General features: G+C 37.0%; 1 protein-coding gene across 10 annotated transcripts in view; it reads left to right on the top strand.

The window, feature by feature from the left end:
- The window catches only part of DDHD1 (DDHD domain containing 1), a 116,167-nt gene extending 99,337 nt beyond the window's left edge, over positions 1 to 16,830 (top strand). For 5 of the 10 annotated variants that reach the window (XM_054239949.2, XM_002753914.6, XM_035260549.3 and 2 more), the window contains 6 exons: positions 23 to 98; positions 1,873 to 2,022; positions 4,306 to 4,558; positions 5,575 to 5,766; positions 8,579 to 8,662; positions 13,849 to 16,830. In XM_054239949.2, the coding sequence (XP_054095924.1) occupies positions 23 to 98; positions 1,873 to 2,022; positions 4,306 to 4,558; positions 5,575 to 5,766; positions 8,579 to 8,662; positions 13,849 to 14,030 (937 nt within the window). In that variant the 3' untranslated portion in view covers positions 14,031 to 16,830. The remainder of the gene's footprint in view (positions 1 to 22; positions 99 to 1,872; positions 2,023 to 4,305; positions 4,559 to 5,574; positions 5,767 to 8,578; positions 8,663 to 13,848) is intronic. The other 5 variants (XM_054239950.2, XM_002753916.7, XM_078334976.1 and 2 more) reach the window with 1 other exon arrangement.
- Positions 16,831 to 25,332: the final 8,502 nt, after the last annotated feature.

Below are 25,332 nucleotides of genomic sequence, written 5' to 3'. Positions count from 1 at the left end.
ATAATCTCATACCCCTTCTTAGGCTGAAGGAAATAGAAGAACGGCTGCATGGATTGAAAGCATCATCTGTGACACAAACACCTGCCTTAAAATTTAAGGTAAGGAAAGAGCAATGTGTTTTTCAGCATTTATCTCAGTATTTATATTAATATCATTTGAAATATGACTTTAGGATTCAAATGAAAGTTAATTATTCTATTTCAAAATAAATATACATCCATTTTTGTTTATGTTGAAAGAAATAAATCACTCTAGAGGCATTGTGTATAAAATTGGAGGCAAGGACACTGTTATAGTATAGTCCAGGGGACAGGTAATGAGATGAAATGTTAGATTCTGTTAATATGACTTCTTGGATGTTGGGATGAGAAGGAAGGATAAATATGGAACCTCATTCATAAAGATGGTACGTAAGAGAGGTAGTAGTGTGAAGTTAGGTGGGAAAAGTATTATGTTTTGTATGTAATTCAGTGCTGCTGACTACTCTGTTTTTCTTGAAGTCCTATCCTCCACTGGCTTCCATGATACTACTTTATCCTCTTTCTCTTTTTACTCTCCCTTCTATAGCTATACCTCCTTCACCTGCTAATTAAATGTAGACATTCATCATAATTCTATATAAAGCCCTCCCTTATTCTGTGCTCCTAGGCAAGCCTACTTATTCACTTGGTTTTACATGTCACTTCTATGATGGCAACTCATAGATTTGGATGATGACATATCCAGTCCTATGCCTTGTGCTCTTAAGTTCTCAGCTACATGTTACAGATACCTCAGGCTTATGATGAACAAAAAGCAGAATTTTCCTAGAGTTCTCTGTTACAATGAGTGGAGCCACTATCCTAGTCAGCCAGACCCAAATCTTGTGAATTGTCTCTGACCCATTCTTCATCCCCACCCCTATTCAGTCATGATTCCAGCATATCCTCTCACATTTCCATTTCTGAATGGCACAGCTTGTCCTGCCCAGTTTCAGATTTCCTCTTCCCTAAACTCTTTCAGTGGATTCCTAATTTGCCTCCAAGTCACCAGACTCTCAATTTTCTAATTTACCCACACACTACCATGAGGTTTAACAGGCTGAAATCCTGTTCTTCACTATCTATAAGTCCAACTTTCTTTGGCAGTCAAGGTTCAGAATATTGTCAATATTCTAAGCTATATTTTCCCCACACCAATTTTTCAGCCATATCAGACTATTTTTATTCTCAAAAATAAACCAGGTTATTTCCCACCTTGGCCTTAAGTTCATTTCGTTCAATCAGTCTGGAACATTATTCTTTCCAGCCCCAATATCCAGCCTCAACTGTAGAAACCCTTTATACCTTTTAACTGGACAATACAAATGCTACCTCCTCTGTAAAGGCTTTGGAGTTGGAATTATTTTTTTCACTCTCTTATAGCATTCTTTCCCTGTTATGCACGTATTTTATTCTGCTTTCCCCCCACAGGACTGTAAATTTTGAGTGCAGAAGCTGTGCCTTATTGGTCTTTGTATCCATCACAGCACCTAGCTTATTCACACAAAGTAGTAGCTGAATAAGTCTGTGATTAGTGTACACAAATATGTAAGAAAATGATCCTTATCTTCCTTTTATTCAGCTTCTATTAGATTTAAAGATAATGAAATATGGAAATAGATTATTTTAGAATGGTTAATGGTTGGCAGAGCCCATCTGGACAACTCTTATTAAAAACAAATATACTTCAGGAACAAATGCCAGGAAAAAGAAAAAAGAAGAAAAAAACACACAAATTTACTCAAAGATAATTTTATTATTTGTATTTTGTCATATATTATGTTATGCCCAGATTTTGTTGAAAAATAATATTTCACCATTTTTAAACTTTAAGATGACTTTATCATTTTAGGTTGAGAATTTCTTCTGTATGGGATCCCCATTAGCAGTTTTTTTGGCATTGCGTGGCATCCGCCCAGGAAATACTGGAAGTCAAGACCATATTTTGCCTAGAGAGATTTGTAACCGGTTACTAAATATTTTTCATCCTACAGACCCAGTGGTGAGTTGCAATACAGACTTTGTTTCTCAATATCAAATTGTTCCTAAAAAGAATCTATTGGCTGGGTGTGATGGCTCACACCTGTAATCCCAGCACTTTGGGAGGCCAAGGCAAGAGGATCACTTGAGGTCAGGAGTTTGAAACCAGCCTGACCAATAAGGTTGAACCCCATCTCTGCTAAAAAATACAAAAATTAGCCAGGCGTGGTAGTGTGTGCCTGTAATCCCAGCTACTCAGGACGCTGAGGCAGGAGAATCACTTGAACCTGGGAGGTAGAGGTTGGAATGAGCCAAGATAACCCTACTGCACTCCAGTCTGGGCGACAGAGTGAGACTCCATCTCAAAAAAAAAAAAAAAAAAAAAAAAAATCTATCTAAGAAATCTTACAAGATGCCATTGAATTAATGAAAAACACTTTGATTATTAAATGTGTGCTTTGGTTAATTTGGGGTTCATGAGATAAAATACCTTAGAGATGGTCTGGTTATGTTACACTTGTAATACAAGAACATAATGTAAAAATATTATTCCCAGACGACATACCAGAGACAGGAGTCTACTGGACTTTCAGACCTTAACCAGTTATAATACCAGTAACCTAGAAACCATAAATCTTAAAAGTCCTGCTCTAAATACTTTTTTATCTAAATATGCTACAGTATTGGAATGTGTTTTATAGACTGTGAAAATGAAAATATGCAAATATATGTTAAACATCAAAATAAATATTTTAACCTAGTAGAATTGCAAAATGTTGGATTTTTTAATTCTCTATTATGTTTATGTTGTAAATATTTGTTTTTAATGAAAGCACTCCAAGAACCTTGCATCCAGGTAAATAGTGTAATGCCGAGTAAGATTTTTAGACAAGAAAAATGCCTCCTTAAAACTTCTTGGGGAATAAGGCTAGGTTTAACTAAATATAAAATTATTTTAAATGGCATTTATTCTCTGAAAAAAAAAAACAGCTTTATATAATTGTGGAAAGTCTTTTAAAGAATCCTTTTAGCTAGTACCAAATAAATATAACATTGACTAACCATTCGAATTTTAGAAAATCTCCCCTATGTTAAAGACTTAAAACTGCTATATTAACTTCACCAAACTGGAAATTCAGTATTCAATTACAAGCTGCACAATCCTGGCCAAGTTATTTCTGAGACTATCTGTATGATGTAGATAATAATATTTTGCCTTCTAGGATTGTTAGGATTAAGTAAAATGTATACAGCCAGCTAGACAATAAACATTTCATTAGCATATACTCATTTTATTCATTATCTCATAACTTGAAAATGGATTTCAGTTCATAGGTGTGCTCTGAGCCCTGTCCTTTGTATATCTTAAACATGGTTGTAATTTTAAAGGAGGGTTTGAGACTCATAAATTTGTATTATTCATTTTATAGTTTTTTTGAATTAATACTTTTTAAAATAGTTAATGTCAGAATTGTGCAAGGCAGTTTTTATAAATGTTACCTGTTCTTTCTCACATCTCTGTAAGAGAGGAAATGTTACTCCTTTCTACAGCTGAGGAAACCAAGGGCTCCGAGACCTAGTGACTTGACAAGCATTATGCGGTTAATAAGTGACAGACAGAGGCCAGCCACAGTGGCTCATGCCTGTTACCCCAACACTTTGGGAGGCTGAGGAGGGAGGATCACCTGAGCCCAGAAATTCGAGACCCACCTGGGAACCATAGCGAGACCCCATCTCCATCTTTAAAAATAAAATAAAATTTTCTAAAAATACAAATTAAAAAATTAATAAGGGATAGAAACCAGAATATGAATTTGGGGGATTCCGACGACATATACATTGCCTTTTCTGCTGTCTTATCACTACTTCACATCAGACAGATGCTCTTATGCTGGCATGTGATTACCATATTAATCTATTTTTAAATAGAGCTTAAAAAGAGCTCCTGGAACACTAAAAATTGGCCTTATTTGCTGTTTCCCAGGATTACCAACTACTACTTCAGCTTTGCTCTTGAGACTAAAATAAATGTAATTGTTACATGATATCAGAATGTAATAAAAATATATTTCTCTGAAAAACTAATTGATAGACACTATTAGCCTAGACTGTTTTTCATAATCTCATCATTAGACCAACTACATAGTAACAGTGAACAAATAGAAATACATGTTTGAAATATTGTTTTTAATTAAATTCCTTCTCTAAGGTTTACTTAACATGCAATAAAGTAAGAACAATTTACTAAAATCCAAGCATTGTGTCTTAACGTTGTGTTTCTTTGAATTTTTTTTTTTTAAACAAGGCTTATAGATTAGAACCATTAATACTGAAACACTACAGCAACATTTCACCTGTCCAGATCCATTGGTATAATACTTCAAATCCTCTACCTTATGAACATATGAAGCCAAGCTTTCTCAACCCAGCTAAAGAACCTACCTCAATTTCAGAGAATGAAGGCATTTCAACCATACCAAGCCCGGTGACCTCACCAGTCTTGTCCCGCCGACACTATGGGGAATCTATAACAAATATAGGCAAAGCAAGCATATTAGGTAATTTCTTTTAAATATTCCTTATCTATAATATAAGCACATTTATAGGCATTAAGTTTGGGGGACTAGAAATAGTCTGTGTATTAGGAAACTCTCAATAATCTCCATGTCTAGAATTAATTGTCCTTCCAGTGTTGATATTTGAGGCCCAGAAAGCTCTTAAGTTCTCTGATTAGATCGGATCTTGTAGTTTTAGAATATGAGCTAGCTGGATGGACCGGAAAAAGCTGTTATGAGAGTCAAGTCCCTCCTTTTAATCTTGGTCCTACCACTTGCTTACAGGATCTTCAGCAAATAATAGTTTTTAATGCTCTACTTGCTCATCCGTGAAATGAGAAAGTATTTGTGTTAGAGGGTGCTCCCTACCAACCAGTTCTCTGATCTGTTCTAAAAGTCTCTCAAACTATGTAATTTCTGAGGACAACAAGGATGTTTAATTTTTCTTTGAACGATCCCCAGTACTAGCACAGTGTTTGCTGTGTCACTGGAACTCTATTGTGTGCTATTTGAGTCTGTCCATTGCTTTACAAGTCACCTTAATATAAAATACCACAAGGTGGCACTATAAATAGGTTTTATCTGCAGGACTCCTTTGCAGTTTCCCTTTGTCGTATTAATACATTGTTTATTGATGGCTTTTTCTTAAATACCCATTTATATTCACTAGTAAGTATATCAATAGCAAGTCTATACTCATGTCGATAGCTTAGTTCTTTTATTAAAGATTTTAATCTCGCCAAATATTTTAATAAACCATGATCACTTGAATAAAATAGAATATTCCTTTGTTTAGATATTCCTATGTTATGTTCCTAGAACTTATACAACTCTCATTCTCTTCATCATTTTTATTTAGAAACCTACAATCTAAATTATAATTTTCTTATGTTCCCACCCTGGAAAAACATGACTAGGGTTTGATCCCTCTGCCAATGGGCTATAATTATGGGTGGTGCTCTTCAGCCTAGTCTGTAGTGTAATTCAACAGAATGACTACCCGGTTTTGTGAAATACAGGGGCTGCTAGCATTGGAAAGGGACTTGGAGGAATGTTGTTCTCAAGATTTGGACGCTCGTCTGCAACACAGTCATCTGAAACATCAAAAGACTCAGTGGAAGATGAGAAGAAGCCAATTGCCTCACCTCCTGCTACCGCCATGGCAACACAGGCCCTTCCACATAGCAGTTCCGGCTTCCTTGATACTGCATGTTAGTTCATACGTTATTTCCTTAAGTTTACACTGTATGTTTTTAAAACTTGGGGAGGGCAGGGAGGTCTAAGATACTAATACTAGCTAGTCAACTCTTAAGATCTAAAGTGTGCCTTAACTTTGAAGGAAAAAAATGCTTTCCTTCTGCTTATATTTTCAAGATTAATTTCCAGGAAAATGCAGTTTTACCTTCTACATTGGTGAATTAACAGAACATTAATAATTAAGGCCTTGGGGTCTTAAACATCAAGCATAAAACAAATCTCTTTAGGGTGAGTTCCTCCTGAATTTCTTAGATATGGTCTTCTCAGTCTCAAAAATCATGTAATTATTGCTTCAGATTTATGCTGTATCTGGTCTTGAGACTTTTTAAAACTGCTATACCAAAGTCATCCTGCTTCTAATCCTTCTGTTGCCTTCTTCCAACCTAATTATAAGACCTTCAAAGCTTAGAAATTTTATTGGATCTGCTGAATGGCTTCCACTTCTATCCCAGCTACCTAATGTAAAGTAGATATTCAAAAAACCAGTAAATAAATGGATAGTTAGGTTGGACTTAGCATTATAATGGATCTTTATTGAAGTTTTCTCCAGTGGACTTACAGAGTTTAAAATCTTGAATAGTTGTGAAACACTAATACACTTAGTATATATTTGTACATATTTACTTTCAAGAGTTTGAACTTGACCATTATTTTTAGGTGTCCAGTAAAATAACACTAAAACATCATCTTATTTTTTTATCGACACCTGTAAAGAAATACAGATTCTGAAACTAGCTACTCCTTTTCCATAACTATAGCAGGAAAAAAACTTTTCTTTCTCTAAAAATTTTTAACAGATTTTATTTCAGTTACTTACAGTGTTGTGTTCTTACTGTGTCTGCTACTCTGCATTATAAAGTGATGGCATTCATTGCCATCCATCCTTAAAAAGGAAGTTAAGGTGTGACACTCCTAGAGGCTGAATAATTCTTCCACAGTCAACTCCACTCCAGGATGAATTATTAATAGGGTTGAACATTCTTATTTGGACCAACAGCATTTTTAATTTAATTCTATCTGTGCCAGACTCTGGGCACTGAAAATTTTATAATTTCAAGTCTAGAAAATTCAGTTTTGGACTTTGATATTTACATTAAATATATTTTAGTTTTCCTGTAAGAGTTCTCACACTCTTTCTAACATGTTTGCTTTTCTACTTAATATTAAAAATATAATTGTGGGGCAGGGCACGGTGACTCACGCCTGTAATCCCAGCACTTTGGGAGGCCGAGGCGGGTGGATCACAAGGTCAAGAGATCGAGACCATCTTGGTCAACATGGTGAAACCCTGTCTCTACTAAAAATAAAAAAAAAAAATGGCATGGTGGCGCATGCCTGTAATCCCAGCTACTCAGGAGGCTGAGGCAGGAGAATTGCCAGAACCCAGGAGGCAGAAGTTACAGTGAGCTGAGATTGCGCCATTGCACTCCAGCCTGGGTAACAAGAGTGAAACTCCGTCTCAAAAAAAAAAAGAAAATATAAAATTCTGTTGTGGCATGCAAAAACCTCTAACTTCCAAGGAAAAGTAGTTTCAAAGAATTTTATAAGGTAGCAGGTAAAAAGCCATGATTCTCTGTAATGTCACTAATGTACAAGAGTAGTGCTAGTAAACATTAGAATGAGTGCAGGAGCAAGAAGAGCAGGGTAGTGTTTAACCCCCTAGAAAAAAGGGTAATGAAAACATATGTATAGAATCCATAGGAGCTGAGGGAATAAAACTTTTTAAGTTTTTTTTCTGTTTAACATAGTAATTTCAAAATAATAGAGAAACCCCCAGTTTTTCTTCCAGAACAGCAGTTAGTAGATGTGCCTAGCTGTATTGCATCTTTTTATTTCGAGAACTTAACAAAAACATTCTATGTCATTCTTGCATATAAATTCTCTAATGGTCCAAATGGTAAATTTCTTGTCAACAAGACTCAATATGACGTAATCATGAGTCTTACACATATTCACATATTACACATATTCACCTCTAGATATAGAGATAACTTAAAATTTGACTATTAGCTATACTAAGATTCTGTCTTTTAGATCCTATCCCCAAGATTTGCTTTACTAATTATTTGACTTGCTTCAATAATGTAATCTGTGTAATCTCTGTAATTTCTCGTCCTTAGTGCTGTCTTGGTTATATCGTACAGATCGTAAAACTTTTCTTCATTAAATCTTCTTTCTGAAATTTGGTCATTGTGATTAGGTGGTTCTGGCTTCCCTCCTTTCTTCCTTCTACTTACATTAATTGCCTCAGTTCTTCTGGATAACCTTTATTCTGAAGCTACAGACTTTGATTCTCTTGCTATTGGAGGCTAAAATGGGACACAGGCTTAGAATTCATGATCTGTCAGTTTCTTTATGTGAAGAATGAGTGTTTTCAATTAAAATCTATTTTATTTTCATCCAGCTGAAGCATCTTACATAACTATTCTTCATTCCTTTGGAAAAGTCTAGACATCTTTTCTAACATATAAGGAAAAGATCTGTTTCTTTTAGCATTGTTTTGCATCTAGGTTAGAAACTGAATTAGCTATGAATTTGGGGGATATCTGGGTGTTGACAGATTATGAAATTATATTTCAAGTTAGTTATGCTTACATTTTCCATGAAAGATCTCCTTACAAAAATGAAGGTTTGTACTACCACATGTATGCTTGGTTTATTCAGTTTATTTGGTAGTGTTGTCCTAACTTTTGGCCACTACATCATTGAAGGCCATTTTTAATCATCACCAACTCTTTACAGCATCTTGTGTTTTTTTTTTCACAGATTTCAGACTTCAAGAATCGTTCTTTAATCTCCCACAACTTCTTTTTCCGGAAAATGTAATGCAGAATAAAGATAATGCCCTCGGTATGGTATATGTCAGGAATAGCATTCAAAATACTATAAAAATGATCTACTTAGAGTTCTCCTGCTCATTGAAAAATTGGATTACTTCTTCTATGAGATCAGCTTCAGTGTTACCATTACAGGCTATTTTATGCGTATTTTCTTCCCATATATTCTAATCTTACATGGTAGTGGTCCTGAAACAAAAATTGAATAGCCACTTAATGTGCTAAAGTATATTCTTGTATACTTTGATTCTTTTAGAGAAAGGAGAAAAGTATTAGGTCATTTTCTTTCTTCTTTATTGTCCTAAAGGCTCCAAAAAAGGTTTGCTATTTATTTTCATTTAATACACTTAGATATAAAAGGATTTCTCATAGTACAAAGAATTTTATCATTCCTGGTCATTTTAGGCATCAATAAATTTATCACTTAGGGTTATAGGTATGTCATGGCTGATAACTGCTTTCAACACGAATATTTAATGCACTTTATTCACTTAAAAAACAGTATTCTTGGATGCAAGAGATTTTTAATCTCTTAATTTTCAATATGTATTTTATGGATTAAATGTATATGGATTACTTTAGCAGTATAAAATTATTTTTATGACTAACTTCTGATTCCTTGTTACACAGCTTCTTTTTATCTAAAAAAAAAAAGATATTGGATTTTGTCTTAGACAAAACACATTTTTTTAAGTGTTTTAACCACATCTCATTTTACAGTTTCTTTATCAATTTTCATACATTTTTTCAATTAAAAAAAAACTCGTATATTCAGTTTGTGTTATCTAACTCAGTAAATTACCCTTAAGAAATTATCTTACATAAGTTCTCTCTCTGGTCCCTGCTCCATAAAGAAATAATTTTATTTATTTTTTTGCATTTTTGCTTGGAGAAAGGAAAATTAATTTACTCATATATTTATCCTGCAACTAAGTAGCCCATCTATCCAGTATCTCAAAACCATCCTACCTACCTAAGCAGTTAAACCAGTAATCATACCTACACCATATGATTCAGGTGATAATATCCATATGGCTTCTTTTTGCACTTTCTGTTTTCATTCATTCAGCAATTATTTACTTCACTATTTACCTTGAGTCGAGGCCATGGTAGTCACTAGAATAGACAAGACGAAACAAACTTCAGTACTGCCTCTAAAGAAGCTAGTGTGAAAAGTATATCTTTTCTAGGGAGCATAAATTCTAGTAGGGAAGGTAGATAACTGCAAAAGTAATTATAATATATGGTAGAATGTGATGAACCACAAAACAGAGGTACAGTAAAGGACTCTCTGAGTTCTAAGGAATGAAAGATTGCTTTCACCTGGAAAATGGTAAAAGGCTCTCTGGAAGGAGGAGGGTTTGGACATGCAGAGATGAAAAGACATTGCAGGGAGAAGAAACAGCATGACCAAAACCGCAGAGGTGGGAAGCATGGGGTACGAAGGGAAATATAACTTATTTTCTTGAGAAGAACTGAGAACGATTAAAAGGGAGTAGTTCTGAATTTGCCTCGAAAATTTTGTCAAACCAAATTGGGAAGGGTCCAACAAATCTAGCCATTCATTTCTTTGTATGAATGATTGAGACCTTTGTATTCAGGATTTACCCACCGAGCATATCTATATGTTAGGTATGTCTTTCAGGATAGATTAGTTTATCCTGAAATAAATTAGGGCAATTTTTTTGGCACACATAACAACTGATTATGAACCTGGTTTTATAGTTTTTGTTATTTTTTAAAATAAAGGATGGTTGGAGATCATTCTTAAATATACTTGGAACTGTGGTAATTCACAAAATGTAAATGTTCCTCAAATGTCAAACACTTAATCACATGAAACATAGAGTTGCTCTTAGGCAGCACAGAAATACGAAGACATAACAACAAAACCTCTGAACATGATCTTTCTTATTATGAGTGAATCTTTCACCAGTCATTTGGAAATGGAATATCTTTACTATAAGTATTTTTCTTGTTGTCTACCTAAAGCCAAAAATGCAATTATGACTATAATTATTACTTACAACTAAGATAGCTTTTAAGATATTACGTTTTTGAAAACCTCTGTCCAGGAAGTTGAGATTTTTCCTTCAAATGGTAGAAACCCATCCAGTTAGTATACATTGTAATACAAAGATGCTTACTTTCTATTCATATTTTTTAAATGTTATATGCCTGTTGACAAGCCTTGTGCACAGGAGAATTCTCTGATGAAAGGACACTACTTATGACACTTTACCTTCACACTGTGAAGATTCTTGTCAGACGCTTTCATGTGGAATGTAGCAGATACTCTATTTTGGGGAACAGGGAAAGAAATATGCCTATGTATGTGACACCTCAGAAAGAAAATAATCCTTGTTTTAAAATAGTGTAAGCAAAGAGCTGATAATTGTTAAAAAACACAGTTTCTTTTTCATTTTTACTTCTCTTCAACTGTTTAGAAACCTGATTCTTTATCTTATGGATAGAGAAATTCTGTCACCTGGGCATTCCAGAGAGAAAAAGAAGTGATGATTTTATGTTCTCCTTTTTCTTTGACCTGGCTCACCTAGAGAAAACAAGGGAAAACTACCAACCTGTTTGAAAACACCCATTCTTGAGATGGTAATAATAGAAAGTAGGTCCAAGGCCACTCTATGTAGATTTGAGCCTACTTTGGCCAAGAGCTGATCTCACAGTGCATATAGAATGGTATTGCCATGTAGACCCTCACTTTCTTGGGAAATCTGTGATTTACCTAAAAGGGAGAGAGAAGATGGAACATAGGCCCGTCTAGTTTCATCCATCCACCTACATAACCAACATAGATGTGAGGTCCACTGCACTGACTGCCAGACTGCCTGGGATAAACCTTTTCAGGGAGAATGAGAAACTAAAACAGGTTCATCAAGTACAAGCTACCTACCTAATTCCCATTTCGATATAGACAACCTGTAGAGAAAAATAGAAGGATAGGGGGAGCCAATCTGGCTAATGACTGGTTAAAGTCCCTGTAAGTGATAAGATGATAAGGGCACATAATATAGGACAAGAATGAAATTTAGCATTTGAGTGTCTACTCAAGGAAAGGCAGTGTTGTAAGACAGTAATAGCGTGCGTATTAAGAATAACTTCAGGCTGGGCACAGTGGCTCACACCTGTAATCCCAGCACTTTGGGAGGCTGAGGTGAGCGGATCATGAGGTCAAGAAATCGAGACCATCCTATCCAACATGGTGAGACTTCATCTCTACTAAAAATACAAAAAGTAGCTGGGCATGGTGGCACATGCCTGTAGTTCCAGCTACTCGGGAGGCTGAAGCAGGAGAATCACTTGAACCCAGGAGGTGGAGGTTCTAGTGAGCTAAGATCGAGCCACTGCACTCTAGCCTGGTGACAGATTGAGACTCCTTTTCAAAACAAAAAGAATAATTTCAAGAACATACAATCAAAGTGGAGCCAAATAACACGTGTTATAAACAGGAAATATCTTCCTTTCTTTGACTTAAACAGAATTGTAACTGAAGAGTGTTGGACTAGGAAAACATAATGGAGTAGCATTTGAAAGTGAATTCTTAAAAAGTAACTTTGTGGTCTTCAATATTAACACGTTTCCCATCTATCTTTATCTTCTTTTTTCTTCATAATTAACTTCATCTTGACTCATCTTTATTGTGCTTGAGCATTCGGTTTCTTCTACTTTTATGTTCCTGTCTGTTGTGTCAGAATGTACCTACAAATCTAATACAGATGTCCCATTGAATATAAAAGATGAGGACATTTACTAACTCACAGGTCCACATATGGACTTCAGCTGTTTCTGACTTGTTATGGATTAGCTTATTGTAATTTAAATTTTTAAAATGCAGTCTAAAAAACTTAGTAAAAAGCCCATGTCAATATATTTTACAAGTATTTTTAGCCTAATTGGTATTTATACCACTTAAATGTAAACCTTCTCTGAAAATGTGTAGCTAGATTTCTGAACATTCTTGTAAGAAGAGCATAATTGAATAGAAAAATAACTGTATAAGCACTTTTAAATTACCAAATAATATTGTCACAAAATACCTATTTAAAATAAGCATTACGCATTTATATTAAGTCTTTCCCTACAGTATTATGATTTCCTATGTACGATGACCAAATTCCCAGTATGAAGCAAAACCCAACTTTGTTTCCAATCTCCTCAGTTTTTGCCTGTTTTGCTCTTAAAATCCTTTTGGTGCTTGTTCAGGAGCAGACTTTACAGTGTCTGGTTGGTAGTGATTTGAGTATTTTTGTTTTGTTTGTAACATAGACTCTTCAAAACACTGTATGGCTCATTAACAGTTTTAAAGGATCAAAATGTCATTTTCTTAAGTGTTTATCTCTAAGGATTTATTAAATGAGTCCATTGGAATTATCTTAGAGCCTTGATTTGTTAAGGTGATTTTTCTCTAACACATGTCGCAAGGACTTTCTGTGGGTTTTAGAAAATACTTGATTGAATTCACGGAATTGTTTGTGGACAGCACTGTTATGAGCAAAGTTCTTCCTCCCAAGAATCACCACTGCTCCTCCCAGTTTAACTTTCCCAGCCCCGCTGTAGGTTCTTCTTTTGTTAAACAAACACTTAATGAGCATTTGTATTTCCCAGGCACATGTTAGACCCTGCTGACTGGATGGAGACTAGGGTTAATGGGGGTTGCCTGTGAGGCATTCATTCAACCCAGTAGAGAAGAAAACATTCTAGGGCTGTAAACAGATGGTTATCTTGTAACATATCCCTTACATAACCAGTAGATATATAGGGCCTCCCTAAGGAGGCGATTGAATGATCTCTTGCACTCCCACGGGCATTATCTGTAAATCTTCAAGAGGGGTAATTTCCTTATTGATTAGGCACAAGGATTAAATGGTAATGCCTAAGTTTTGAAAGTAGTTTTAACTCTGAAATATTCTGTAATATGCCAAGTAATTTTTTGTCTTCCTTTATTATTTCATATTAACTTTAGCATACAAAGGAAAGAACTTCACAAATAGAATCCTGTAGTACTGAAGCTCTTTTGTAGTGTAGTGTTTTTCTCATCAGATGACAATGGAAATTCACTTTTTAAAAAAATGACAGAATCACTTCTACTTAGCTAAAATTTTAATCTCAACTCTAGTAAGTCTATATAGAACATATCTTATTATAATCTGTATTAATTTGTTTAACTTCTTCTCTTTTTAGTGGAGTTGGATCACAGGATTGATTTTGAACTCAGAGAAGGCCTTGTGGAGAGCCGCTATTGGTCAGCTGTCACATCACATACTGCCTATTGGTCATCCTTGGATGTTGCCCTCTTTCTTTTAACCTTCATGTACAAACATGAGCACGATAATGATGCAAAACCTAATTTAGATCCAATCTGAACTCTCAAAGGACATGAATAGCCCAAAACTGATTTTTTTTTTCTATTAAAATGTGTGTCAAGATATGGAGATTTCAGGGTTAAAGTATATTTCAGTTTGGTTTAGGGCAACAAATATTTGAATTTAAAAGCACTTTATTTAAAAAAAAAAAAGAAAAGAAAAAGAAAAAAGTTTTCAGTCCAGAGAAGTTATTTACAGTTTCCCTCATTTTAATTATGAGTCTGATAAAACCTTCTCCAGAGAATCAAGACCTAGAAGCGAAGAAGGTTTGGGTAAACTGCATGTAAAGGCTACAAATCACAATCTGATTCCTCCCAAATATAAAGGCAGATGGAACCTAATGTATTAACCAAAGTATGTTGTAAATTAAAAATGGTCAAGGTTCAGTGTATTCTCTATAAAGATTACAAGGTGTTATCATTGTTTCAGATTTCTATGAAGGCTTCCGTTTTTACATCTTTTTGAAAGAATATAACAGAGTTAAAATGTTTTGAATTTTACTTGTTTAGAAAAACTAATGCTTAAAACAATATTTGAACTACTGTATTTATAATTTATTACTTCTGATTGCTTTATTCCAATGTATGAGACATTACTTTTTTAATGTTTGCTTTGAACTTAATTTAAGAACCAGATTTATTTTCTCTAGTCTTAAACCCGTTTTTCTCAGAGCTCCATCTTTGTACTCTTCAGATGAATATATAGACACTGTGGCATACTTTTTTTTTTTTTTCATTAAAAACCTATGGCTTCATACAACACTAGTTCAATTTTTTTAAATAAACTTTTTATTATGTTATATGTACTTCAGAGAAAGCTAATGTTTTTCTAAACTTGACACAGAGTACTCCATAATGGGTACATTTCACTAACTTTATTAGAAAACAGTAAATGCTTTTGAATAGGCAGTATGACAGCTATTTTAAATGTATGAACATTATGTGCCAAACAACATATATGAAGAGATGGAGTGCCACCAACTAGTGCACATTGTTTGTCAATGTGCCATTGAGACTGAAGGCACAAATCTGAGGTATTGGAAGGGTTATCTTCACCTGTAATTATTTCCACAGTGCTTTTCATCTGAGGGGCTCAAAGTATAAGAGGAGTACATTCAGTAACCCATGTGGTAGCTTCTTGAGGTAAGTAAATAAATCTTATTCTCATGTTACATGTTAATACAGCAAGGCACCAAAACATTTAAAGTGACTTGAGTTAGATTACATCACAAATTGGAAAAGCTTGGATTGGGCTGGTCACCATGGCTCATGCCTGTGATCCCAGTGCTTTGGGAGGCCAAGGTAGGAGGATCACTTGAACCCAGGAGTTTGAGACCAGCTTGGGCAACATAGTGAGGCCCCTCTCTGCAAAAAAAATAAGAAAATTTAGCCACTTGTAGTGGTATACACCTGGAGTTCCAGCTACTTAAGAGGCTGAGGCAGGAGGATCACCTGAGCCCAGAAGTTCAAGGCTGCAGTGAGCTCTCATCACACCCCTATACTCCAGCCTGAGTGATAGAGTCAGACCCTGTCTCTAAAAAAACAAAAAAGAAAAGCTTGAATTGAAGCCAGACCATACTCTCTTATATGTTGTTCAGTGACTTAATTCACATGTGACCTTTTAGTAGTTTGCAAACAATAACAGAAGTTGCAATTTATAATTCAGAGAAATAACCGTGAAGCCAGTGTTTCCCTGCTTGACTTCCATGTTCTTGGGTTCTCACACAAAAGAGGAGTTATCTAGAGGGGATCAGTAGCCATCCCTGTTGGACACAACCCTCACTTCTGAGTGGTTTTTCACTAGGTTCCACTTAAGGTGCTGTCTTTTCTTATCTTGGAAGGAATTGCTTGGCTTCCCAATAATCATTGTCAAACTGGGAGCAGACTTGGAGCTGTATATCTCACCTACTCCTTTCTCCATAAGAGAGTAGCATCTGTGGCTTACTTGTAGGTTTTATTAGCACTATCAGTACTGTTGGCTGTTTCAGCCTTTTGTTGAATTTGCACAACATAAAGCACTTCCTTTTCATGTTCAAAAAATTCCAAGGCTCCATGACCAAGTATGTGACTCACTAAGAAACCCTTACTATAAAAGGCTTTTGATGGAATCTTAGCAAAGCTAAAGTAATCTCTAACTTCGAGATTCCTATAAACTCAGGACATTTTCATAGCCTGTTTATTTTGTAGGTCTAATTTAGTTCTCAGGAAAATTAACTCATGCTATATGACTGTATCGTTAAAGGTACTTGAGCATATGTTGCTGTAGCTGGTATGACACTCAAATACATTAGAACTTTAAGGGATATATTCTTAACCATTAGAATATGAAGAGCCCTTTTAACCTGAGAAGAGTGAAATTATGTCAAACCTTGTAATTTGATATGACCGAGTAAAAGGTATGTTCCTATAGCTCTAGGAATATGTCTGCTTCCTTTTTTTCATATTGAGAAAACAGTCAAATTTAACCATTTGGCATTTATTTAAATTCTTGGAAAGAGCAATATTCAGAACCTTTTCAAAAATAAGATGTTCTGGACTACTGGGTGGATGTTTTGTTTTCAGTTCATTATTTCATCAGTAGAGATGGTGATTTTGTTTTGTAGCATCCTGGTTTCTATGTCTGTGCATGTTAACATTGGATGTATTTGTATATACTCGATTAATATACAAAGTATGTGTAATTCTGGCTTGATGAGAAGCTAAGTCAGTTACTGAGTAACATTTTGCAACTTTATTCCAGCAAGTACTAAATCGGCCAAAAAAAAGTTTTGTTTTTGATACCATTAAAATTTTATTCTCTATTTTGTGTACATGCTATGATGATTCTCCTGAGTACTGATTAGATTGTTGAACTTAGGTTCCCAGGAATTATTGACGGTTAGAATAAGAATGTCTTATATGAAATCTTGCTTTTTACTTTAAAATTAGTCTTGCTAAGGCCTTATGTTAGTTCATACTTTATTTTCAATAGTAATTTTGCTTATATTATAATCCAGTGTTACTGTATTTTAGGGCACAATTTCAAAATACACTGGATTTTGGCTGGGTGTGGCTGCTTATGCCTGTAATCCCAGCACTTTGGGAGGCCAAGCAGAGGCAATTGCTTGAGCCCAAGAGTTGAAGACCAACCTGGACAACATGGTGAAACCCAATCTCTACAAAAAATACAAAAATTATCTTGGTGTGGTGGCATGCGCCTGTGGTCCCAGCTACTCAGGAGGCTGAGGTGGGTAGGATTGCATGATTCTGGGAGGTCAAGGCTGCAGTGAGCTAAGATTGTGCCACTGCACTCCACCCTGGGTGACAGAGCCGGGACTTCTATCCAAAAAAAAAAAAAAAATTAGTTATTTACACGCACATACTGGGTTTTCTAATAACTGCCCTTTTTTATGTGAAGCAAGCCTTAGGAATCCTGTTTTACTTCTTTCTGTTAAACGGCATCTGTTAGCTATTGAAGTAATCACACTGAACATGCTTCATATGGAATACTCGCACTAAAGGCCTCAGACATGTAAACATTCCTCCTTAGTCTGTTTTTTTCTCTCTGTTTCCTTGTCAGGAGCTGAAGCATACTAAAAAGAAATCTAACATACCATATTCCAGCTTTATATCACCTAAACAGTAGACAAAAGGAAAAGAAATTGTCAGTGCAGTGTCACACCTAGTGCCTCTGTTCATTGCAACGATAGTATATGAGCCCCTTCCAGTGGAGTCAGATCAAGCCAAGAGATTTTACTGTGCCATCTGTGTTAGAAGACAAGAAAATTCTTTTTGATCAATCACATTGGTGTTTCCATCTTACCAGCTAATTAATGAGTAAGGAACGTGGACAATAGAGAAAAAATTTGAGTGTATGTATTAAAATTGTTCTTTTAAAGAAACCTGAGATATTAAAGACCAAGGCGGAGCAAAAAAGAATGTAACAATCATATACTAGAAAAAGAAACTAAGTTTTACTAAACTGTGTGTGGAGTAGTTGACTTCTGTAGTTATTCTAATGTTTGTTATCCCTTATCTGTATTCTGCTGTCATTCCTGTGCCTCCAGCCTCTGCCAGGAATCTGATGCTACTCTGGCTGAACTTATAAGAATTTCAAATGTCTCATTTAGTAAATGTTAGTGCTGAGTTGGTGACAGCCTGGGTTATATACTTTCTCTTTCAGTCTTTAGTAGATGCTTGTCATGTTTTCAAAGAACCATCAAATTTGTACAGACTTTTAGAGATCATTTAATCCAACCCTGTTATAGTATCAAGTGAGCATTTAAATAGCAGTAAAGGTCATGAAAAGTAAAGACTCCATGAAAGACTAAATATATCAAAAGCAGAGGGAAGAGGTAAAGTAAAAAAATATTAATGATGGAATTTTAAAGCTGGAAGGAAGATCATTCTTTTCTAAAGAATGTTCTACAAATATTAACAGGTGTCATGTGATAAACTAAGTTTAGGAATTGATGAATTTTTAAATTTCCCTTACAGCAGGGCTTTGGGAGCCTTTGCCACACTAAATGCTTTGTGAATCTATCTGGTGCTGTGTGAGGGCTTCCAAATTTATTTAGCCATATTTTTTAATTTGGAATTTGCCTAGAGAAATGCTATCACATTTCATTCCTTCATTTGACAGTTGTACCTCTTCATGTGATTCCTTCATTTTTTTTAATTGCATTTTTGGTTTTGGGGTACATGTGAAGAACATGCAACATTGTTGCATAGGTACACACATGGCAGTGTGATTTGCTGCCTTCCTCCCCTTCACCTATATCTGGCATTTCTCCCCATGCTATCTCTCCCCAACTCCCCGCCCCCCACTGTCCCTTCCCAATTTTCCCCTGGCAGACCCCAGTGTGTGGTGCTCCCCTCCCTGTGTCCATGTGTTCTCATTGTTCAACACCCACCTATGAGTGAGAACATGCGGTGTTTGATTTTCTGTTTTTGTGTCAGTTTGCTGAGAATGATGGTTTCCAGGTTCATCCATGTCCCTACAAAGGACATGAACTCATCGTTTTGATTGCTGCATAATATTCCATGGTATATATGTGCCACATTTTCCCTGTCCAGTCTATCCTCGATGGGCATTTGGGTTGGTTCCAGGTCTTTGCTATTGTAAACAGTGCTGCAATGAACATTCGTGTGCATGTGTCCTTATAGTAGAAGGATTTATAATCCTTTGGATATATTCCCAGTAATGGGATTGCTGGGTCAAATGGAATTTCTATTTCCAGGTCCTTGAGGAATCGCCACACTGTCTTCTACAATGGTTGAACTAATTTACGCTCCCACCAACAGTGTAAAAGTGTTCCTATTTCTCCACGTCCTCTCCAGCATCTGTTGTCTCCAGATTTTTTAATGATTGCCATTCTAACTGGCGTGAGATGGTATCTCAATGTAGTTTTGATTTGCATCTCTCTAATGACCAGTGATGATGAACATTTTTTCATATGATTGTTGGCCTCATCTGTGTCTTCTTTTCTAAAGTGTCTGTTCATATCCTTCGCCCACTTTTGAATGTGCTTGTTTGTTTTTTTCTTGTAAATCTGTTTGAGTTCTTTGTAAATTCTGGATGTCAGCCCTTTGTCAGATGGGTAAACTGCAAAAATTTTTTCCCATTCTGTTGGTGGCCGATTCACTCTAATGACTGTTTCTTTTGCCGTACAGAAGTTGTGGCGTTTGATTAGGTCCCATTTGTCTATTTTGGCTTTTGTTGCCAATGCTTTGGGTGTTTTGGTCATGAAGTCATTGCCTACGCCTATGTCCTGAATGGTTTTGCCTAGATTTTCTCCTAGGGTTTTTATGGTGTTAGGTCTTATGTTTAAGTCTTTAATCCATCTGGAGTTAATTTTAGTGTAAAGTGTCAGGAAGGGATCCAGTTTCTGCTTTCTGCACATGGCTAGCCAGTTTTCCCAACACCATTTATTGAACAGGGAATCCTTTCTCCATTGCTTGTTTTTTGTCAGGTTTGTCAAAGATAGGATGGTTGTAGATATGTTGTGTTGCCTCCGAGGCCTCTGTTCTGTTCCATTGGTCTATATCTCTGTTTTGGTACCAGTACCATGCTGTTTTGATTACTGTAGCCTTGTAGTGTAGTTTGAAATCCAGTAGTGTGATTCCTCCCACTTTGTTCTTTTTGCTTAGAATTGACTTGGCTATGTGGACTCTCTTTTGGTTCCATATGAAGTTTAAGGTGGTTTTTTTCCAGTTCTGTGAAGGTCATTTGTAGCTTGATGGGGATAGCATTGAATCTGTAAATTACTTTGGGCAGTATGGCCATTTTTACAATATTGATTCTTCCTAATCATGAACATGGAATATTTCTCCTTCTGTTTGTGTCCTCTCTTATTTCATTGAGCAGTGGTTTGTAGTTCTCCTTGAAGAGGTCCTGTACGTTCCTTGTTAGTTGTATTCCTAGGTATTTTACTCTCTTTGTTGCAATTGTGAATGGCCGTTCGTTCTTGATTTGGCTCTCCTTAAGCCTGTTATTGGTGTATAGGAATGCTTGTGATTTCTGCACACTGATTTTGTATCCTGAGGCTTTGCTGAAGTTGCTTATCAGTTTCAGGCGGTTTTGGGGTGAGACAGTGGGGTCTTCTAGACACACAATCATGTCATCTGCAAATAGAGACAATTTGACTTCCTCCTTTCCTATTTGAATACCCTTTATTTCTTTTTCTTGTCTGAGTGTGCTCTGGCTGGAACTTCCAGTACTATATTGAATAGGAGTGGTGAGAGAGGGCATCCTTGTCTAGTGCCAGATTTCAATGGGAATGCTTCCAGTTTTTTCCCATTCAGTATGGTATTGGCTGTTGGTTTGTTGTAAATAGCTTTTATTATTTTGAGATACGTTCCATCAATACCTATTTTATTGAGGGTTTTTAGCATAAAGAGCTGTTGAATTTTATCAAAGGCCTTCTCTGCATCAATTAAGATAATCGTGGTTTTTGTCTTTGGTTCCATTTATGTGGTGAATTATGTTTATAGACTTGCGTATGTTGAACCAGCCTTGCATCCCCGGGATGAATCCTACTTGATCATAGTGGATAAGCTTTTTGATATCCTGTTGCAATCAGTTTGCCTATATTTAATTGAAGATTTTTGCATCTATGTTCATCATGGATATTGGCCTGAAGTTTTCTTTTCTTGTTGAGTCTCTGCCGGGTTTTCGTATCAGGATGATGTTGGTCTCATGAAACAATTTGGGAAGGATTCCCCCTTTTTGGATTGTTTGGAATAGTTTCAGAAGGAATGGTACCAGCTCCTCTTTGTATGTCTGGTAGAATTTGGCTGTGAAGCCGTCTGTACTTGGGCTTTTTGGGGGTGGTAAGCTCTTAATTGCTGCCTCAACTTCAGACCTTGTTATGGGTCTATTCAGGGTTTTGACTTCTTCCTGGTTTAGGCTTGGGAGGACACAGGAGTCCAGGAATTTATCCATTTCTTCCAGGTTTACTAGTTTATGTGCATAGAGTTGTTTGTAATAATCTCTGATGATCGTTTGAATTTCTGTGGAATCTGTGGTGATATCCCCTTTATCATTTTTTTATTGCATCTATTTGGTTATTCTCTCTTTTCTTTTTTTATCAGTCTGGCTAGTGGTCTATTTTGTTGATCTTTTCGAAAAACCAGCTCCTGGATTTATTGATTTTTTTTAAGGGTTTTTTTCGGTCTCTATCTCCTTCAGTTCTGCTCTGATCTTAGTTATTTCTTATCTTCTGCTAGGTTTTGAGTTTTTTTTATCTTGCTTCTCTAGCTCTTTCAATTTTGACAATAGGGCGTCAATTTTTTCTCTCTCCTTGCTTCTCATGTGGGCATTTATTGCTATATATTTTCCTCTAGAGACTGCTTTAAATGTGTCCCAGAGATTCTGGTATGTTGTGTCTTCGTTCTCATTCGTTTCGAAGAACATCTTTATTTCTGCCTTCATTTTATTGTTTATCCAGTCAATGTTCAAGAGCCAGTTGTTCAGTTTCCATGAAGCTGTGGGGTTCTGAGTTAGTTTCTGAATTCTGAGTTCAAACTTGATTGCACTGTGGTCTGAGAGAGTGTTTGTTATGATTTCCATTCTTTTGCATTTGCTGAGGAGTGACTTACTTCCAATTATGTGGTCAATTTTAGAGTAGGTTTGATGTGGTGCTGAGAAGAATGTATATTCTGTGGATTTGGGGTGGAGAGTTCTGTAAATGTCTATCAGGTTTGCTTGTTCCAGGTCTGAGTTTAAGTCCTGGATATCCTTGTTAATTTTCTGTCTGGTTGATCTAATATTGACAATGGGGTGTTAAAGTATCCCACTATTATTGTTTGGGAGTCTACATCTCTTTCTAAGTCATTAAGAAATTGCTTTATGTATCTGGGTGCTCCTGTATTGGGTGTTTATATATTTAGGATCATTAGCTCTTCTTGTTGCATTGATCCTTTTACCATTATGTAATGTCCTTCTTTGTCTCTTTTGATCTTTGTTGCTTTAAAGTGTATTTTATCAGAGATGAGAATTGCAACTCCTGTTTTTTTTTGTTTTTTCTCTCTATTTGCTTGGTAAATCTTCCTCCATCCCTTTATTTTGACAAAGCCTTTGTGTATCCTTGCTTGTGAGATGGGTCTCCCGGATACAGCACACCGATGTATTTTGGCTTTTTATTCAATTTGACAGTCTGTGTCTTTTGATTGGGGCATTTAGTCCATTTACATTTAGGGTTAATATTGTTATGTGTGAATTTGATCCTGCCATTTTGATGCTAGCTGGCTGTTTTGCCCATTAGTTGATGCAGTTTCTTCATTGTGTTGATGCTCTTTACCATTTGGTACGTTTTTGGAGTGGCTGGTACTTGTTGTTCCTTTCTATGTGTAGTGCCTCTTTTAGGAGCTCTTGTAAAGAAGGCCTGGTGGTGATGAAATCTCTGAGTACTTGCTTGTTCGCAAAGGACTTTATTTTCCCTTCACTACAAATCTTAATCTGGTTGGATATGAAATTCTGGGTTGAAAGTTCTTTTCTTTAAGGATTTTGAATATTGGCACCCACTCTCTTCTGGCTTGTAGGGTTTCTGCCGAGAGATCTGCTGTGAGTCTGATGGGCTTGCCTTTGTGGGTAACCTGACCTTTCTCTCTGGCTGCTCTTAGCATTTTCTCCTTCATTTCAACCCTGGTGAATCTGACAATTATGTGCCTTGGGGTTGCTCTTCTTGAGGAATATCTTTGTGGTGTTCTCTGTATTTCCTAGACTTGAGTATTGGTCAGCCTTGCTAGGTTGGGGAAGTTTTCCTGGATAATATCCTGAAGAGTGTTTTCCAGCTTGGATTCATTCTCTCTGTCACATGCAGGTACACCTATCAAACATATATTAGGTCTGTTCACATAGTCCCATATTTCTTGGAGACTTTGTTTATTCCTTTTTACCCTTTTTTTCTAATCTTGCCTTCTCGTTTTATTTTATTGAGTTGGTCTTCAATCTGATATCCTTTCTTCTGCTTGGTCAATTCAGCTGTTGAAACTTGTGCATGCTTCGCAAAGTTCTCGTGTTTTTCAGCTCCATCAATTCACTTATATTCCTCTCTACATTGTCTGTTCTCATTTGCATTTCGTCAGATCTTTTTTCAAAGTTCTTAGTTTCTTTGCATTGAGTTAGAACATGTTCTTTTAGCTCACAGAAGTTTCTTATTACCCACCTTCTGAAGCCTGATTCTGTCAATTAGTCACACTCATTCTCCATCCAGCCTTGTTCCCTTGCTGGTGAGGAGTTGTGATCCCTTTTAGGAGGAGAGGCGTTCTGTTTTCGGGTGTTTTCATCCTTTTTGCCCTGGTTTCTTCCCATCTTTCCTGTCGTCTTGTAGTTGCTGATTTTCAGATTTGGTCTCTGAGTGGACATCCAGTTTGTTGATGATGAAGTTATTTCTCTTTCTTAGTTTTCCTTCTAAAGTCTGGCCCCTCTTCTGTAGGACTTCTGAGGTCCACTCCAGGCCTTGCTTGCCTGGGGATCACCTGCAGCAGTTGCGGAACAGTGAGGGTTGCTGCCAGTTTCTTCTTCTGCTATCTTTGTCCTAGAAGGATACCTGCTAAATATCAGTCTGAGCTCTCCTTTATGAGGTGACTCTTTGGATATATGGGGGTCAGGGAGCTGCTTTAAGAGACAGTCTGTCCTTTATAGGAGCTCAAGTGCTGAGCTGTGAGCTTTATTGTTCATTCAGAGCTGCTGGGCAGGTACGTTTAAGTCTGCTGCAGCAGAACTCATAAACCCCTTTTTGTTCCCCACATGCTCTGTCCCAGGGAGTTAGGGCTTTATTTATGAGTTACCATTGTACTGCTGCCTTTTTTTCAGGGCTGCCTTGCCCAGCAAGGAGGCAGCCTGGTCACTGTCTGCCTGCAGAGGCTTTGCTGAGCTGCTGTGGGCTCTGCCCAGCTGCCATTTGAACTTCCCTGCAGTCCTGTTTATATGGGTGTAGTTAGAACTGCCTCGGCAATGGTGGCCCACCTCTGTAATGTTGGACTCTCTCTGTAATGGCGGGCTGCCTCAGCAATGGCAGACTACCTCCGTAGTTGTGGAGTGCCTCGGTAATGGCAGACACCCCTCCCCACAGAGCTAGACCTTCCCAGGTTCAGCTGTGCTTGCTGTGAAACTCTCAACCCAGAGCATTTGCAATTGCTGTTTTTTTGTGGGGGTGGGACCAGCCAAGCCTGATCACCTGGCTCCCTGCCTCAGAGCCTTTTGTTTTAGTTGAACCGTCGACTCTTTCCCAGGTGTTCCAGTCACCTGTTGAAAAGGCACCAGGATCTGAGTGATTTCCCATGCGGCGACCCACTGTGCCAGTTGAAACAGCAGCGCTGAGATTCATGGCACTTTATTGCCCAGGAATCTCCTGGCCTGGCTCCCTGTTTCCGTCCCCTTTTTAATCAGATGAATGGGCGACTCCGCCTTCCCGGAGCTCCAATTGCCAGCTAAAAGGGCACCCAGACCCGTGTATTTCGTATGGAGAACCGCTGTGCCGGAGCACCGGCAAAACAGCCACGCCGGCCCAAACAGCCACACTGGCGACCCATGGGGCTCCTCCACCTGGGAATCTCCTGGTTTGTGGGCAATAAAAATCTGTCTGGAAATGCGGTGTTCACTCACCCTCTGTGCTTTCACTGGGAGCTGCAATCCTGAGCTGCTTCTAATCGGCCATTTTGGATCTTCCTCTCCACATCTATTAATGTGCCCAGAGGACACCGCCGATGGTTAGAAAACTCCCTCGGATATTTTGACGTGGTCCTGGAAGATCTGAAAGATGCATGGGAATTACAGAGGCAAAGGGAGAGAGAAGAGTGGCCTGGGTAGAGGGAATGGC

This window comes from Callithrix jacchus, chromosome 8 (genome assembly GCF_049354715.1).
Source record: "Callithrix jacchus isolate 240 chromosome 8, calJac240_pri, whole genome shotgun sequence".
In the NCBI taxonomy this organism is placed as follows: domain Eukaryota; kingdom Metazoa; phylum Chordata; class Mammalia; order Primates; family Cebidae; genus Callithrix; species Callithrix jacchus.
Note: the sequence above shows the minus strand (reverse complement) of the source record. Positions and strands in the feature narration are given on the sequence as shown.